Genomic DNA, 17,765 nt, shown 5'->3' with positions numbered 1-17,765 from the left:
AAAGACCTCTCTTTTAAAAAAGCAGCCACAAGGGGCAAGGTAGAGACAACCACAAGAACACCAGATAGAGAAGGGTGTACCCAAAGACAAAACAAAAAACACTCCTGCTAAAAATGCGATTATAAACTATATTTTCAAAAACTTTAAAATGAGTAACTCAGATCCTCAAAAAAATAAAGATACAATGTCCATAAAAGGGGAAGAAGTTATAAAAGTAAAACAGGCAGTTATGAGTCAAGAAAAGATGAATTCTAACAAAATATTAACCACAAATGTGAAAGAGCCTCTGAAGGAAACCTCAAGTTATCATATTTTTTTCCAGAATTAAAACACTGTTACTATATTAACAAAAACATTTTTACAGAGGACTTACAAGAATGTGCTTTTGGTCACAAAAAGGCCAGCATATTTAAAATCTATTCAAGAACTACAGAGATTTCTAAGATATCAACTATTCCAAGAGGTTTTTCTCTAAAGGTAAAGAACCATGGTACATACCCATCTTGCTTCAATGGCAATGTTTAAGGGACAAAGAATAAAAAGCAAAGAAAATTGTTTTGCAAATGCAATCTGGCAATCTGAAATCCCTAAGTATGTAACAATATAGCCAATGTTTTGGCACAGTCTTCTTTGAGCCTTCCAGGAAAGAAGAATGCCAAAATGAATGTTCAAAATGGCTATTCACTGTAGCTCAATAATGCTGGTTGTGGACCATGGTGTATCTATCACCTTTGAAAAGAGCTGATTCACAACAGCTGATAAAGAGAGTTCAATTCGTTAGGATATTTGTAGAAAACTAATGATACAATATTAAGAAACCAGCACTTTGAGAACTAATCCAATGTGTGAGAAGAAAAACACTCCCCCCCTCACTTTTATCAGTTTAAAGAAAACCTAAAAGTCAAAATTAAATGCTAAAAGAAAAATTCTTATTAAAAATCCCTTCCCCAGATTTTCCTATTCTTATCACCTACTTGTTTAGACTTCAAGAAAACTCATTCTTAATATATTCCCATATGTTTGATTAACCTTCCCCCCATTACCTCTGAATATAACCTAAATGCTTGAAGGATTTAAAAGATGAATGCTTCAAAACTAAGCAAGTGTCATCAGCAACTCATCATCTGAGATTAAATGATTTCGGTATAAATTAAAATTTGAAAGAGTCCCTCCCTAAGTTTTTAATATTAAAAGTTAGTAGTCTTTATGCTGTCTATGAAATAACAATTTAGATCTAAGGACACATATAGGTTGAAAAATGAAAGGATGGAAAAAGATATTCCATGCAAATGTAACCAAAAAAGCACAGGAGTGGCTATACCAAGTTCAGACAAAATAGATTTTAAATCAAAAATTGTTACAAGACAAGGGGCACCTGGGTGGTTTAGTTGGTTAAGCATCTGACTCTTGATTTTGGCTTGGGTTATGATTTCATGGTTCGTAGGTTCAAGCCCCGTGTCTGGCTCTGCAGACAGCATGGAGCCTACCTGGGATTTTTCTCTCCCTCTTTCTCTGCCTCTCCCCTGCTCATGTTCTCTCCCTCTCTTTCAAAATAAATAAATATTTTTTTAAAAACCTATTACAAGACAAAGGACACTATATAATCATAAAAGGGTCAAATCAAATCATCAAGAAGATATAAGAATTACAAGTATTTATGCACTCAAATACTAAATCAATTGGGCAAATTTTTAAAAAGCTAAATCAATTGGGCAAATTTTTAAAGACTTGAAGGGAGAAATACACAGCAACACAGTAATATTAAGAGATTTCAATACCTCACTTTCAATAATGGACAGATAAAACAACCATACTGAAGAACAATAAGGAAACAGAGGAACTGAGTAACACTGTAGACCAATGGGACCTAACACACATATACCGAACACTCCACCTAAAAACAGCAGAATACACATTTTTCTCAAGTACACATGGAACATTCTTTAGGGCAGAACATGTTAGGCCACAAAACAAGTCTTAACAAATTCAAGGAGACTGAAATATACAGTATTTTTCCCAATCACAATAGAATGAAACTAGAAATCAATAGCACAGAAAAAAACCTGTAAATTTCCACAAATATGTATAATTTAAACACATATTCAAAAAATTAATGGGCCAAACAAGAAGTTACAAGGGAAAATAAAAAATACTTTGACACAACTGAATATGAAGACACAAAATACCAAAACTTATGTGATACAGTGAAAGCAATGCTAAAAGGGTAGTATGTGTATATTAAAAAAAAAAAAAATCATGATATCAAATCAGTAGCCTAACTTACACCTCAAGGAACAATGAACTAAACCTAAAGCAAGCATAAGGAAAGAAATAATAAACAATGGAGCACAGATAAACAAAATACTGAACAGAAAAAAAAAAAAATCAATGAAACTAATAGCTGAGTTTTTTTAAAGACCAACAAAATTGGCAAACCCTTAACTAGATTGACTAAGAAAAAAGAAAAAAGACTCAAGATAATAAAATCAGAAAATTAAAGAGGAAAAATTACAAGCAATGGCACAGAAATAAGGCTTATAAGAGAACAATATGAACAATTCTATACCAACAAATTGGACGGCAAAGAAGAAATGCGTGAATTCCTGGAAACACACATTCTACCAACACTGAATCATGAAAGATTAGAAAATCTGAACAAACCTGTAACTAGCAAGAAGACTGAATTGGTAATCAAAAACCTCCCACAGGGAAAAGCCAAGGACCAGATGGTTTCACTACAGAATTCTACCAAACAATTAAAAAAGAATGAACAGGGGCACCTGGGTGGCTCAGTCGGTTGAGCGTCTGACTTCGGCTCAGGTCATGATCTCAAGGTTCGTGGGTTCGAGCCCCGCATCGGGCTCTGTGCTGACAGCTTGGAGCCTGGAGCCTGCTTAGAATTCTGGGTCTCCCTTTCCCTCTGCCCCTCCCCTGCTCACGCTCTGTCTCTCTCTGTCTTAAAAATGAATAAATGAATAAAACATTAAAAAAAAATTTTTTTAATAAAATAAAAAAAAAAAAGAATGAACATCAATCTTCCTAGAACATTCCCAAAAAATTGAAGAGGAAGGAACACTTCCTAACTCATTCTATGAGGCTAGTATTACCTTGATACGAAGCAGCCAGCCAAAGACACTACAAGAAAACTAACACCAATATCCTTGATAAACACAGAAGCAAAAATCCACAACAACATACTAGCACAGAATTCATAGCACATTAAATGGATTGTATACCATATTCCAGTGGGATTTAACCCAAGAACACAAGGGTGGTTCAACATATAAAAACCAATCAACATAACAGCTCACATTAACAGAATTAAGGATAAAACAAAATGATTATTTCAACTGCTGCAGAAAAAGCATTTGACAATATTCACCACCCTTTCATAATAAAAACACTCAACAAACTAGAAAAAGAAGAAAACCACCTTAACATAGTAAGAACCAGATATGAAAAACCCACAGCAAACATCATATTCAATAGTGAAAGACTGAAAGTATTTCCTGTAAGATCAGGAATAAAAGACTTTCACCACTTCTGTTCAAAATAGTTCTGGAAGTTCAAACCAGAGCATTAAGCAAGAAAAGGAAATAAAAGGCAACCAAACTGGAAAGGACAAAGTAAAATATCTCATTTGTAGATGATATAGTCTTATATAGAGAAAACTTTAAAGATTACACACACGCAGTTAGAATAAGCTAATTCATCAAAGTATCAGGATACAAAGTCAACACACAAAAATCCATTGCACTTCTATACACAGTAAACAATCTGAAAAGAAATTACAAAAACAATTCCACTTACAATGCATTAAAAAGAATAAAATACTTAGGGGGCGCCTGCCTGGGTGGTTGAGTCAGTTGAGCGTCGGACTTCAGCTCAGGTCATGATTTCAGAGCTTGTGAGTTCCAGCCCCACGTCGGGCCCTGTGTTGACAGCTCAGAGCCCAGAGCCTGCTTCGGATTCTGTGTCTCCCTCTCTCTCTCTGCCCCTCCCCTGCTCACACAGTCTCTCTCAAAAATAGTAAACATTAAAAAAAAAGGTTCAAAGGTGATTTAAAAAAATAAAATAAAAAGAATAAAATATTTAGGAATTAACCAAAAAGGTGAAAATCTTATACACTGCAAACTACTTTACCCAAAATGACATACAAAAATTAACTAAAATGGATCAAAGACTTAAACGTAAGACCTAAAACAAGAAAACTCTTACAAGAAAACATGGAACAAAAGCTTCATGACACTGAATTTGGCAATGATTTCCTGGTATAGGTAACAAAAGGAAAAAGAGACTAACTGGACTTCATGACAATAAAAAAAAAATTGCGCATCAAAAGACACTATCAACAGAGTAAAAAGACAAACCACAGAATGGGAGAAAAAAAAATTTGCAAGTCATATATCTGATAAAAGAGTCATAGTTAGAATATATAATGAAAACTATTACAACTCAATAATAAAAAGACAAGCCAATTAAAAAATAGGCAAAGGATATGAATAGACACTTTACCAAAGAAAACGTACAAATGGCCAATAATCACATGAAAAAATGCTCAACATCACTAAACATCAGGGAAATGGAAATCAAAACTACAACAAGATACCACCTCATACCCTTTAAGGTGGCTACTATCAAAAAAAAAAAAAAAAAAAAAAAAAAAAAGAAACAGAAAATAAGTGCTGGTAAGAATGTAGAAACACTGAAACCCTCATGCACTGTTGATGGAGCTGCAAAAGGTGAAGCCACTATGGAAAACAGTGCGATAGTTCCTCAAAACATAAAAATAAAATTACCATATGATCCAGTAATTCCACTTCTGGGTATATACCCCAAAGAACTGGCAGCAGTCCCAAGTGTCCATTGATGAATAAATGGATTAGCAAAATATGGTAAGTGCATACAATGGAATATTATTAAGGGAATTAAATATTAAAAGGGAAGGATACTCCTACAGAGGAATTCTACATATTCTATAGTATGAGTGAACCTTACATCACGCTAAGGTGAAGTAAGCCAGTCACAAAATGACACATACTGTTAAGATTCCGCTTAAATGAGGTAACTAAAGTAGTCAAATTCATAGAAACATAAACATGGTGGTTACCAGAGGCTGGGGTGAGAGGAATGGGAAGTTGTGTTTAATGGGCACAAAGCTTCAGTTTTGCAAGATGAAAAGAGTTCTGAAAATTGGTTGTACAACAATGTTAATATATTTAACATTATCAAACTGCATACTTAAAAATGGTTAAAATGTAAATTTTATATTTATTTTGTCACAATTAATTAAAAATAATTCAAGCCCCAGATAAACAAAAGAGAAGATTTCTTGATAACAAACCTGTTTTACAGAAAATACTAAGGGATGTTCTTCAGGATGAAAGCAAGTGACACCAGTGAGTAATTCAAACTTATAGAAAACAACAAAAAGGGCTAATCAAAGCAATATTGCAGGTAATTGCAAAAGACAGTATAACGGCATACTTCTCCTTTCTTCCTTTCACTGATTTAAAAAGCAACTATGCCAAACAATATATATTTAATTGTATTGTTGGGCCTATAACATAGAAATGTATTTGATAATGACAGCACAAAGGAGATCAACAGGAACAGAGTGCAATGGAATAGGAAAATGACCCCATGGGGCGCCTGGGTGGCTCAGTCCGTTGAGCTTCCGACTTCAACTCAGGTCATGATCTCACAGTTCATGGGTTCGGCCCCACATCAGGCTCTGTGCTGACAGCTCAGAGACCGGAGCCTGCTTGGATTCTGCGTCTCCCTCTATCTCTGCCCCTCCTGGCACGTTCTCTCTCGTTCTCTCTCTCTCTCAAAAATAAACATTAAAAAAAAATTTTTTTAATGAAAAAAGAAAATGACACCAGATAGTAACTCAAAAAAAGGGAAGAAATGAAGAGTACAAAAAAGGGATAAGTAGATTAATATAACAATCGCTACAAATATATCTTTGTTATTCTACCTTCTGCCAGATTCTTCAAAAAACCTAAGATTTTATAAAGTTTTAACTATAACAACATATTGCTGAGTATAACACATGTAGACATATGCCTAATAGTAACAGCATTAAAGAAGGGGTAGGGAATGGACCTGTATGGGCATAAAGTTTCTATGCAGCAATATAAAGACTAAAGGAAAAAAACAGACACAAGATATACAGAAAATAAAAAGCTAAATAGCAGAAATAAATCCAAGCATATTATTAACACTACAAGTGGATGAACCAAACAATCAAATCAAAGGCATATGTTGTGTTAGATTGCATGAAAAAGAAGATTCAACTGTATGCTATCTATAGGAGACACACTTTAGGCTCAAAAAGACAAACAGGTTATAAGTTAAAGAACAGATAAAAAAGATTTACTATGCAAACAATCATAAAAGAGATAGAGTGGCTATAGTAATATCAAGACAAAACATATTAAAACATAATGAAATACCTAAGAACAAATTTAACCAAGGAGGTGAAAGACTTGCATTCTGAAAACTATAAAACACTGATGAAAGAATTGAGGACAACACAAATGGAAAGATATTCCATGCTCATGGAATGGAAGAACCAATATTGTTAAAATTTCCATACTACCCAAAGCAATCTGCAGATTCAATACAATCCCTATCAAAATGCCAGGAACACTTAATCCTTGTATGGAACCACAAAAGACCCCAAATAGCCAAAGCAATCTTGAAAAGTAAAGGAGCCCTTGGTGGCTCAGTCAGTTAAGTGTCTGACTCTTGATTTCAGCTCAGGTCATGATCTCATAGTTATGAGATTGAGCCCCACATTGGGGTCCAGGCTGAACATGAAGCCTGCTTAAGATTCTCTCTCTCAACTTAACAGAAGACCATAGGGGAAGGGAAGGGCAAAAAAAAAAAAAAAAGTTACAAACAGAGAGGGAGGGAGGCAAACCATAAGAGACTCTTAAATGCAGAGAACTGAGGGTTGATGGGGGGTGGGGACGAGGGGAAAGTGGGTGATGAGCATTGAGGAGGGCACTTGTTGAGATGAGCACCAGGTGTTGTATGTAAACCAATTTGACAATAAATATTAAAAAAAAAAATTCTCTCTCTCTCTCTCTCTCCCTTTTGCCCCTCCCTCATGAGTGTGTGCACTCTCTCAAATAAAAAAAAAACAAAAACAAAAACAAAAACAAAACTGGAGGTATCACAATCCCAGATCTCAAGATATACTACAAAGCTACAATAATCAAAACAATACAGGGGCGCCTGAGTGACTCAGTCGGTTAGGTGTCCAATTTCAGCTCAGGTCATGATTTCACAGTTCGTGAATTACAGCCCCGCATCAGGCTGGGTGCTGACAGCTCAGAGCCTGGAGCCTGCTTCAGATTCCGTGTCTCCCCTGCCCCACTCACGCTCTGTCTCTGTCTCCTTCAAAAATAAATAAACATTAAAAAAAAATATTTTTAAACAGTATAGTACTGGCACACACACATAAATATATATAAATGGAACAAAATAGAGCCCAGAAATAATATAATATTAATAACAAAACATAAATTGATTATATGACCATTAATCTTTGACAAAGGAGGCAAGAATACATAATAGAAGATAGTACCTTCCTTCAACAAATGGTGTTGGAAAAAGTGAACAGCTACATGCAAAAGAATGAAACTGGACCACTTTCTTATACCACATACCAAAATAAACTTAAAATGAAAAAAAAAAAAAAAAAAGATGGATTAAGGACCTAAATGTGAGATCCGAAACCATAAAAATCCTAGAAGGGCTCACAGGCAGTAATTTCTCTGACACTGGCCACACAACATTCTTCTAGATATGTCTCCTGAGTCAAGAGAAACAAAAGCAAAACTAAACTCTTTGGGATTACATCAAAATAAAATGCTTCTGCACAGCAAAGTAAATAATCAACAAAACTAAAGACAACCTACTGAATGGGAGAAAGTATTTGCAAATGACACATCCAATACAGGGTTAGTACCCAAAAAATATAAAAAACTTACACAACACCAAAAAAGCAAATAATCCAATTAAAAAATGGGCAAAAGACATGAACAGACATTTCTCCAAAGAAGATATCAGATGGTGAAGAGACACAAGAAAAGATGCTCAACATGAAGGAAATGCACATCAAAATCACAATGAGGTATCACCTCACATCTCTAAGAATGACTAAAATCAAAAACGCAAGAAACAAATGTTGGTGAAAATGTGGAGAAAAAGGAGCCCTCAGGCACTGCTGGTGGAAATGCAAACTGATGCAGCCTCCATGGAAAACAGTATGAAGGTTCTTAAAAAAATTAAAAATAGAACTACTATATGATCCAGTAATTTCACTACTGAGCATTTACCCTCAAAATATGAAAACATTAATTTGAGAAGATAAATGCGCCCCTATGTTTACTGCAGCATTATTTATAATAGACAAATTATGGAAGCAGCCCAAGTGTTCATTGATAGACAAATGGATAAAGAAGATGTGGGGTGTGTGTGTGTGTGTATATATCTATATATACACACACACAACAGAATATTACTCAGCCATAAAAGAAGATGAAATCTTGCCGTTTGCAATAACATGGATGGATCTGGAGGGTATAATGCTAAGTGAAAGAAGTCAATCAGGGAAAGACAAATACCATACGAGTTCATTCATATGGGGAATTTAAGAAACAAAACAAAGAAAAAAGAGACAAACCAAAAAAGACTCTTGTCTATAGAGAACAAACTGATGGTTACCAGATGGGAGGTAGGTGGGGGGGATGGGTGAAATAGGTAAAGGAGATTAAGAATATACTTACTAATCATGATGAGCACTGAGTAATGTATAGAATTGTTCAATCACTTTATTGTACACCTGAAATGAATGTAATACTGTATATTAACTATACTGGAATTAAAATTTAAAAATATTTTTTAAAAACAATATGAAAACAAAAAAAAAAATTACTCAATACAAACAGGAATGTTTCACAATAATAAAACAGTCAGGGGTGCCTGGGTGGCTCAGTTGGTTAGGCAACTGACTTCAGCTCAGGTCATGATCTCACGGTTTGTGAGTATGAGCCCCATAATGGGCTCTGTGCTGACAGCCCAGAGCCTGGAGCCTACTTCAGATTCTGTGTCTTCCCCTCTCTCTACCCCTCCCCTGCTCACGCTCTGTGTCTCTCTGTCTCTCAATAATAAATAAATGTTAAAATTAAAAATAAAAAAAAAAATAAGTCAATCCACCAAGAATGCATAATAATTAAAAATCTATATGCACCTAACACCAGAGCCCCCAGTAAAAAATGAAAGAAAAACTGAAAGAAATGAAGGAAGAAATAGACAATTCAACAATAATTAGACTTCAATACCCCATTTTCAAAAAAGTAGATGGATAGAGATTCTGTGAATCATTCTTGAACATTAAAAAGAGAGCAGAACAAATGGAATTAGAAATTTAAAAAACAATACCATTTACAGTAGCACACTCCAAAATTAAAATACTTAGGTATAAATCTAACCAAATATGTACAGAATCTATATGAAAGAAACTATAAGCCTCTGGTAAAAGAAATCAAAGAGGAGCTAATTAAATGGACAGATATTCCATGTTCATGGTTTATCAGACTCAATACTGTCAACATGTCAGCTCCTCGTAATATGATGTATAGATTCAACACGATTCCAATCACAATCAAAATTCCAGGCAAATTATGTTGTGGGTATTGACAGATTTTTCTTAAAGTTTATAAGAAAAGGCAAAAGACCAGAACAGCCAACACAAAATTAAAGAAGACAAAGTGGGAGGACTGATACTATCTGACTTCACGACTCACTATAAAGCTACAGCAATCAAAAAAGTGCAGTATTGGCAAAAGAACATACAAACAGATCACTGTAACAGAACAAAGCCCAGAAATAGACCCACATAAATACAGTCAACTCATCTTGGACAGAGGAACAAAGGTAACATAAGGGAGCAAAGATGCTCTTTTCAACAAATGGTAGTGGAACTACTAGACATCTACATCCAAAAAAATGAATCTAATGAAAAAAATGAATCTAAACACTAATTTTACATGTTTCACAAAATTTAACTCAAAACAGATCACAGATATAAATACAAAATGCGAAACTATAAAAACTATAAAACACCTAGAAGATAATATAAGAGAAAACCTAGATGACCTTGAGTATGATGATGAGTTTTTAGGTATAGCACCAAAGGCACAATCCTTGAAAGAAATAATTAATAAACTGGGCTAATTAAAATTAAAAACTTCTGTTCTGTGAAAGACAATGTCAAAAGAATGAAAAGACAAGCGACAGACCAGGAGAAAATATTTGTAAAAGACGATACGGACTATTAACCAAAATACACAACTCTTATTAAAATTCAAAGATACAGGGCGCCTGGGTGGCTCAGTCAGTTGGGCGTCCGACTTCGGCTCAGGTCACGATCTCGCGGTCCGTGAGTTCGAGCCCCGCGTCGGGCTCTGGGCTGATGGCTCAGAGCCTGGAGCCTGCTTCCGATTCTGTGTCTCCCTCTCTCTCTGCCCCTCCCCTGTTCATGCTCTGTCTCTCTCTGTCTCAAAAATAAATAAAACGTTAAAAAAAAAATTTTTTTTAAATAAAAAAAATAAAAAAAAAAATTCAAAGATACAAAAACAAACAACCCAATTAGAAAATGGGTAATAGGGGCGCCTGAGTGGCTCAGCTGGTTAAGCATCTGACTTCGGCTCAGGTCATGATCTTGTGTTCATGAGTTCAAGCCCCACATTGGGATCTCTGCTGTCAGTGCAGATCCTGCTTTGGATCCTGTCTCCCTCTCTCTCTGCCCCTCCCCCATGTGTGCTATCTCTCTCTCTCTCTCTCTCTCTCTCTCTCTCTCTCTCTCTCTCAAAACTAAATAAATACATTAAAAAAAAAAAGAAAATGGGTAATAGATCTGAACAGATGCTTCATCAAAAAAGATGTATATCTGGAAAACAAGAACACGACAAGGTGCTCAACATCATATATTATTAGGGAAATGCAAATTAAAACAGTGAGATCACCACTACACACCTACTAGAAGGGTCAAAACCCAAAACACTGACAATACCAAATGCTGCTCAGAATACAGAGCAACAGGAACTCTTATTCATTACTCAATGATGATGGGAACGCAAAATGGTACAATCACTCTGGAAGACACTCTGGCAGTTTCTTACAAAACTAAACATACTCTTAGCATACAATCTAGCATTCCCTTAAGCCAAAGCCTAATCCAGAGCAAGGCTCAACCCTGCTCAATTGTATGAAGGCTGAGAGAAGTGAGGATACTGCAGAAAACTATGAGACTAGCAGACAGCAGAGGTTGGTTCATGAGATTTAAGGAAAAAAGCGGTCTCCATAACAAAAGTGTAACATGAAGCAGCAAGCGCTGATATAGAAGGTTCAGCAAGTTATCCAGAAGACCCAGCTAAGAAAATTAATGAAGGCAGCTATACTAAACAGATTTTCAAAGTAGACAAAACAGCCTTATGTTGGAAGAAGATGCCATCTAGGGTTTCCATAGCTAGAAAGAAGTCAACACCTGGCTTCAAAGCTTCAAAGGACAGGCTACTCTCTTGTTAGGGGCTAATGCAGCTGGTGACTTTAAATTGAAGCCAATGATCATTTATCATTCTGAAAATCCTGGGGCCCTTAAGAATTATATACTCTGCCTGTACTCTATAAATGGAAACACAAAGCCTAGAAGACAGTTATGTCTGTTTATAACATGGTTTAATAAACATTTTAAGCCCACTGTTGAGACCTTGATCAAAGACCTTAATGTAAGAGCAAAAATTATAAAACTCTTAGAGGAAACATACAGGTAAATCTTTATGAATTCACATTCGGCAACAGGTTCTAAGATAGGACACCAAAAGCATGAGCAACAAAAGAAAAAAAGACAAATAAGACTTCATCAAAAATAAAAACTTTTTGGGGCATGTGGGTGGCTCAGGTGGTTAAACATCTGACTCTTGGTCTCAGCTCAGGTCTTCATCTCAGGGTTGTAAGTTCAACCCCTGCATTGGGCTCCATGCTGGGCATGGAGCCTACTTTAAAAACTAACATAACATAACATAACATAACATAACATAACATAACACAACAATAAAATAAAATAATAAAATAAAACAAAATAAAATAAAATAAAATAAAATAAAATCTATTGTGCTTCAAAGAACACTATCAAGAATGTGAAAAAACCCACAGACTGGGAAAAAATATTGCAAAGCAGACACCTTATAAAAGAATATTAAATTCACATTGTGGAAAATATGAAGAATAAATACATAATTCTTACATCTCAAAAGTACATAGACAAATGACCAAAATAAAAATAAGCAAAGGATCTGAATGGGCATGTCACCAAAGAAGATATACAAATGGCTAATAAGCACAAGAAAAGATGCTCAATATCATAAGCCATCAGGGAAATCCAAGTCAAAACCACAATGAGATACCACATCATATCCACCACGATGGTTATAATCAAAGTCAAATAATAACAAATGTTGACAAAGATGTAAAGAGATTGGAATTTTCGTACACTGCTTGTAGGAATGTAAAAGAGTGCAGCAGCCATTTGGGGAAACAATCGGACAGTTCCTCAAAGGACAAATATGGAGTTACCACATGTCCAGCAATTCCACTCCTAAATATATACCCAATAGAAATAAAAACATGTCCACATAAAAACTTGTACATAAATGTTTATAGCAACATTCTTCATAACAGCCAAAAGGTAGGAAAAAAAACAAATGTTTATCAACCAATGAATGAAAAACAAATATAGTATACCCACACAATGAAATTTTAATCTGGCTCAGTCAGTTAAGCATTGGACTCCTGGTTTTAGCTCAGGTCATGATCTCACCGTTTCATGAGTTTGAGCCCCACACTGGGCTCTGTGCTGGCAGTGCGGAGCCTGCTTGAGATACACACTCTCTCACTCTCTCTCTTTCTCTCTCTCGCTCTCTGCCCATCCCCTACTCACGCTCTCTCAAAAATAAACAAACTTAAAAAAAAAAGTAAAACCATTATCATTTATAAAATATCCCAATAAAATCCAGCAGTTCCTTAAGAGAAAACACACTATGACACAGTTTTTATGCTAAGAAAACAAGGATTAATATTAAGAATAAAATATGTATTGGGGTACCTGAGTGGCTCAGTCTGGTTAAGCCTCCGACATTGGCTCAGGTCATGATCTCCCAGTTTGTGAGTTCAAGCTCTGGGTTTGTGAGTTCAAGTTCTGTGTCGGGCTCAGTGCTGACAGCCCAGAGCCTGGAGCCTACTTCGGATTCTGTCTGTCTGTCTGTCTGTCTGTCTGTGTGTCTCTCTCTCTCTCTCTCCCCACCTCCCCCACTCGTGCACGCACATGCGCTCTCTCTCTCTCTCTCTCAAAAATAAATATTATAAAAAATTTGAAAGAATAAAATATGTGTCAATAGGTCAAAAAAGATAAATTATACACTGTAGACAAATTTGGAGACAGGGGTCAGGAAAGTGAAAAAGGGGTTCAGGCCTGATGTTGAACATCAGGTGACGCCTAGAGGCTGAGTGAAGATGTGCAAGAAGCAGAGGGAGGAAACACAAAGATTTCCAAACACTGTTCATGACCCAGTTAAAAGATGGAGACCAAGAATTTCTGGTGATACCAATCCATATAACCGAATTATCTTCCCTAGCACAGCTCAGAAATTTAAGTTTAGGAATTACAAGGAGAGGTGTTTGAAATGATCCATGTTCAACGGCCTGCAGAACCAGTGTTAAGACCAACACAGTAAAAGCTCTGAACCACTCACTTCCTAAACTCTTTAAAAAGACTTGGTTGTAAGGCTGGGCACATTTCACTCCAAACTTACAAAGTCTCATGCCTTAGCTCAGTCTCACAACTACAAACTTAATTGCTACCTTATACATTACCATTAGTACATCCTTATGATCTAATAAGAGATAAATAAGTGAATCAAACTCTCACAATTTTGTCATTTAACTTGACACTAGACAGAACTAAATGTTTCCTATCATTTGGTCTCATCCTTTTAATACACTGCATTAAATACTACACAACTTATCTTCAAAAAACTTTATAGTTCATAAATTTCTAGCAAGAAACACTAAAGTCTCTTCCCCCTTTAAACATCTTCCAACTTATGCCAGTAAAATTTAATGTCAGCAAACTAAGGGAAAAAAATCATAATACTCTTTATATCTCTTAAAACCACCTTATTTTAATTTTTTTAATGTTTATTCATTTTTCAGAGACAGAGAGTCAGAACATGAGCGGGGGAGGGGCAGAGAGAGAGGGGAAACAGAATCCAAAGTAGGCTCCAGGCTCTGAGCTGTCAGCACAAAGTCCGATGCAGGGCTCAAACTCACAAACCATGAGATCATGACCTGAGCCAAAGTCAGACGCTTAACCAACTGAGCCACCCAGGCGCCCCTTAAAACTACATTTAATACTGAACACATTCTATACCTTCATATATTCTCCAAGGTAAGCAGTAAAATACCTGATTTCTCTTAAAACAAAAACAAAAAAAAAACCCCACTTCTTTGGAGGGGGTGGGGTAGAAACACTAGGCTCTAAGAAGTAGGGTTGTCTATTATATATAGATCACTATTAGATGGGATAATAATTTTTCATATTGTCTATAATAAGAGTTAAAGTGGTTTAATACACTCCTCCTCTAGGCTTGGAGATAATAAATTTAAATACTAATAGTTTGATTCAAACAAGAAATCACAGAACAAAATAAAAGTTAGGAGACCTCATCCACAAATGTAGCTTTAATTATGGTCTATATGCAGATAACTTACAGCTTGAGATCTCCAACCCAGACTTCTCCTTTGATCTCCAAAAACAATCTTAACACTCATCTCAGCCAATCCCATCAACCCCTCCCTCCCATCACTCCCACCTTTAACCTGGCCATATCTCAGTATTTGACACAATCATTCATCCAATAATATAACACCAAACACCTTCTTGCCTCCATGGTACACACCTAATCCATTATTAGTGTAATAATAATGTAAAATTAATGGATGAGTACAATGATTTTACCTCTTAAATATTTCTCCAATCAGTCTGTTTTTTTTTTTTTTCTATATCCACCAACACCTCCTTGTTGCAAAATATGATCATCTTTTGCCTGGCAATACTGCAATGGCTTACTAATTAGCATCCCTGACATATTGCCACTTCCCCTTCCCCATCCTGCTGTCAAAGCTGTTCTCCACTCTGCTACAAAGTGATGTTTCTGAAACACATTTTACTATATACCCCATTTTCAATGACTTTCCAAAGCTCCAGAGATAAATCTTTTATCTATATTGGCCTTTAGTTTCCTGGAAATGCCATGCTTTCTCCCACATTACCTTTCCATGTGCCTTTCCCTCAACTGAGAGGCTTTCTCTTTGCTAGTTAACTTTAATTTGTCTTCAGATCTTAGCTCTATCAGAACTTCCTCAGGGAAGCTTTCCCCAGCTTCACTAACAAGATCAGATTCCATTTCCGTATGCTTTCAAAGCATGTTAGTACCTATCAGTTTTACTTTTATTCATGTGGCCAAATGAATTTTGTCTGCCTCCCTCTTATGTGAACACTAGTGAGGCAGAGATAAAAAAAAAAAAAAAAATGTTTGGGTTCACCAAGGTTCCAACCAGCACAACAGGTGAATGCCCTAATGAGTGCTCAATGAATAAGTGCCCACTGGAATATTTACCAGGCAAAACAATAATTCTTTAATGATCAACAGTCTATAGGCATCAATGTCCAAAAGAACTTTCTGTGATTAAGGAACTATTCTGTATCTGCACTTTCCAATAGTGGCCGCTAGTCAAGTGTGGCTATTGAGCACTTAGTATAACAGAGGCATTGAATTTTTAGTTTAATTAACTAAATAAGATGTAAAGAGCCGCATGTGGCTAGTAATGACTGTACTGAACAGCACAAGTCTATGTAAGTCTTTTCTCTTTTCAACTGTTGTACTTTGCTGCATTTTGTCACTCTGCACAGTTTACATACATCTTGTCTATGGAGCAGTCCTAGACAATAAACCCCTGGGCTTCTTTTGGTCCCCACAACATACCCTGCACACAACAGAAACTTAATAAATGTCTGATGATTTGATATCTGAATTGTAGAGCAAACTTTCTTTTTCTCCCTGAGAAGCTAATGAATTAAATGTAGTTATTTTCAAACCGGTCTTCAGAAGCCAACCATAAAATCAGCTCTTTCTCCATTGTGTAATACCTTGTGCTTTCTAGCTTTCCAGACTGTTTGGAACTGCGGCATAAACCTCCTGCTACCGACTGGGGACCCCTTTATCGCTACAAACGAGGGTCCGGTGAAGTACAATAGGCGAGGAGCCTCTGGAGACTAATCATGTAGTGTCCATAATCCACACTACTCCCTCAAGAAGAGTCCTGCCCTTCAGGCATACTAATCTAATTGTCTCCCCAACAAAACAGTCCCTGGGCAACCTTACTCTCCACTTCCAACACCGCCGTTTTCCCCTCCCGCAGGGCACAAGGAGCCCCACCTCCCTCCCAAAGCGTTGCTTCACCACACCCACTGGGAATACCGGCTCTCAGAACATCTGGTGTAATTCAAAAAGCCCGGGACCCAACGAGAGGAGTAAACAAGAGGTCTTTGCCAGCAAGAATGGGAAACTTGGCGTAGCCAACCAGAACCTGAACAAGAGTGTGGGCCCAGGACGCGAGATGGCCCCTACAAGGCTCTAAAAGCGCGCGTATTATTTGTCGGGCACCGTGACCCGCAGCGAGCAGGAGGCAGCAGGGTAGAAAGCAGGCGGAGCGCTCAGGGACTACCAGTCACCCTGCCCGACGGCAGCCCACATCTCTCCCCCGCCTGGCTCACCTTCTCCGGGCCGGTCCGCTCGTCCTCCAAGAAGCGGTGGCTCGGGCGCGACGACGAAAGCAAACTCCCGCTGGGGTGCGCCTGCAGCCAGGCCTTGGCCTCCTCGTCGTCTTCGTCGTCCGTGCTCTCCCGTGGCTGGCTCTCGTAATTAAAGTCCGAGTCCAGCTCCCGCCCCTCCCCTTCCTCCACCTCCTCCACCTCCTTCACCACCTCGACCACCTCGTCCTCTTCCTGGTTCGCAGACTCCTCCGCCTGTTCCTCCTCCTCCTCCTCGAGCTCGCCCGGCCACGGCAGGTCCTCAGGCTCCATGTTGGCGTCTCGCTCTAGGAGGCAGAGGAGGAGGGGGAGAGGGGAAAGGGGAGGAAGGGTAGGGGAAGAGAGCTGACTGGCGGTTGCGGCCGCGCGCAGGCGCAAAGACCGCCGCGGCCTCGCACCCGGCGCCGCGACGCGCGGACGGGGCGGGGCAGGGAGTGAGAGCGCGGGTTGCTAAGGACGCCCCGCGGGGAGGCCCGAGGTGTGGCTGGAGCTGGCGAGGGAGTGGCGTAGCCCTCGTCACACGCTGGGACATTGCTCACAGTACTGAAAGCTCACAATAAACTCGGACTGGGGTCTTCTCGAGGGAGGGGAGAATTTCGTCCTCGGTTGGACCAAGTCAAAACTGAATTTTGCCCTTGCACCGGGAGGAGATCAGACTCTAGGATAAACCTACGATAATCAAACTTGCAAGTTACAAATTTTTAAAGGTTGAGTGCCTGCCATGCGACAGGCTGTATGATGGGCACTTGAACCTAGCGGCGAAAAAGTGGGGCGGTAGAGGGGTTAAGCTGGTACCAGAAAAATGGAAGTTTGAATCCTG

At 37.8% G+C, this 17,765-nt stretch overlaps 1 protein-coding gene across 5 annotated transcripts in view; it reads right to left on the bottom strand.

Moving 5' to 3' along the window:
* Positions 1-17,276, bottom strand: part of ALMS1 (ALMS1 centrosome and basal body associated protein) — a 216,879-nt gene extending 199,603 nt beyond the window's left edge. For 2 of the 5 annotated variants that reach the window (XM_053890824.1, XM_053890826.1), the window contains exon 1: positions 16,910-17,276. In XM_053890824.1, the coding sequence (XP_053746799.1) occupies positions 16,910-17,218 (309 nt within the window). In that variant the 5' untranslated portion in view covers positions 17,219-17,276. Of the gene's footprint in view, positions 1-8,801; positions 8,858-16,909 lie in introns of all 5 variants that reach the window. The other 3 variants (XM_053890825.1, XM_053890827.1, XM_053890828.1) reach the window with 2 other exon arrangements.
* Positions 17,277-17,765: the final 489 nt, after the last annotated feature.

This window comes from Panthera pardus, unplaced genomic scaffold (genome assembly GCF_024362965.1).
Source record: "Panthera pardus isolate Hobbes unplaced genomic scaffold, ASM2436296v1 HiC_scaffold_25, whole genome shotgun sequence".
Taxonomy (NCBI): domain Eukaryota; kingdom Metazoa; phylum Chordata; class Mammalia; order Carnivora; family Felidae; genus Panthera; species Panthera pardus.
This window is presented reverse-complemented; position numbering and strand designations above follow the sequence as displayed.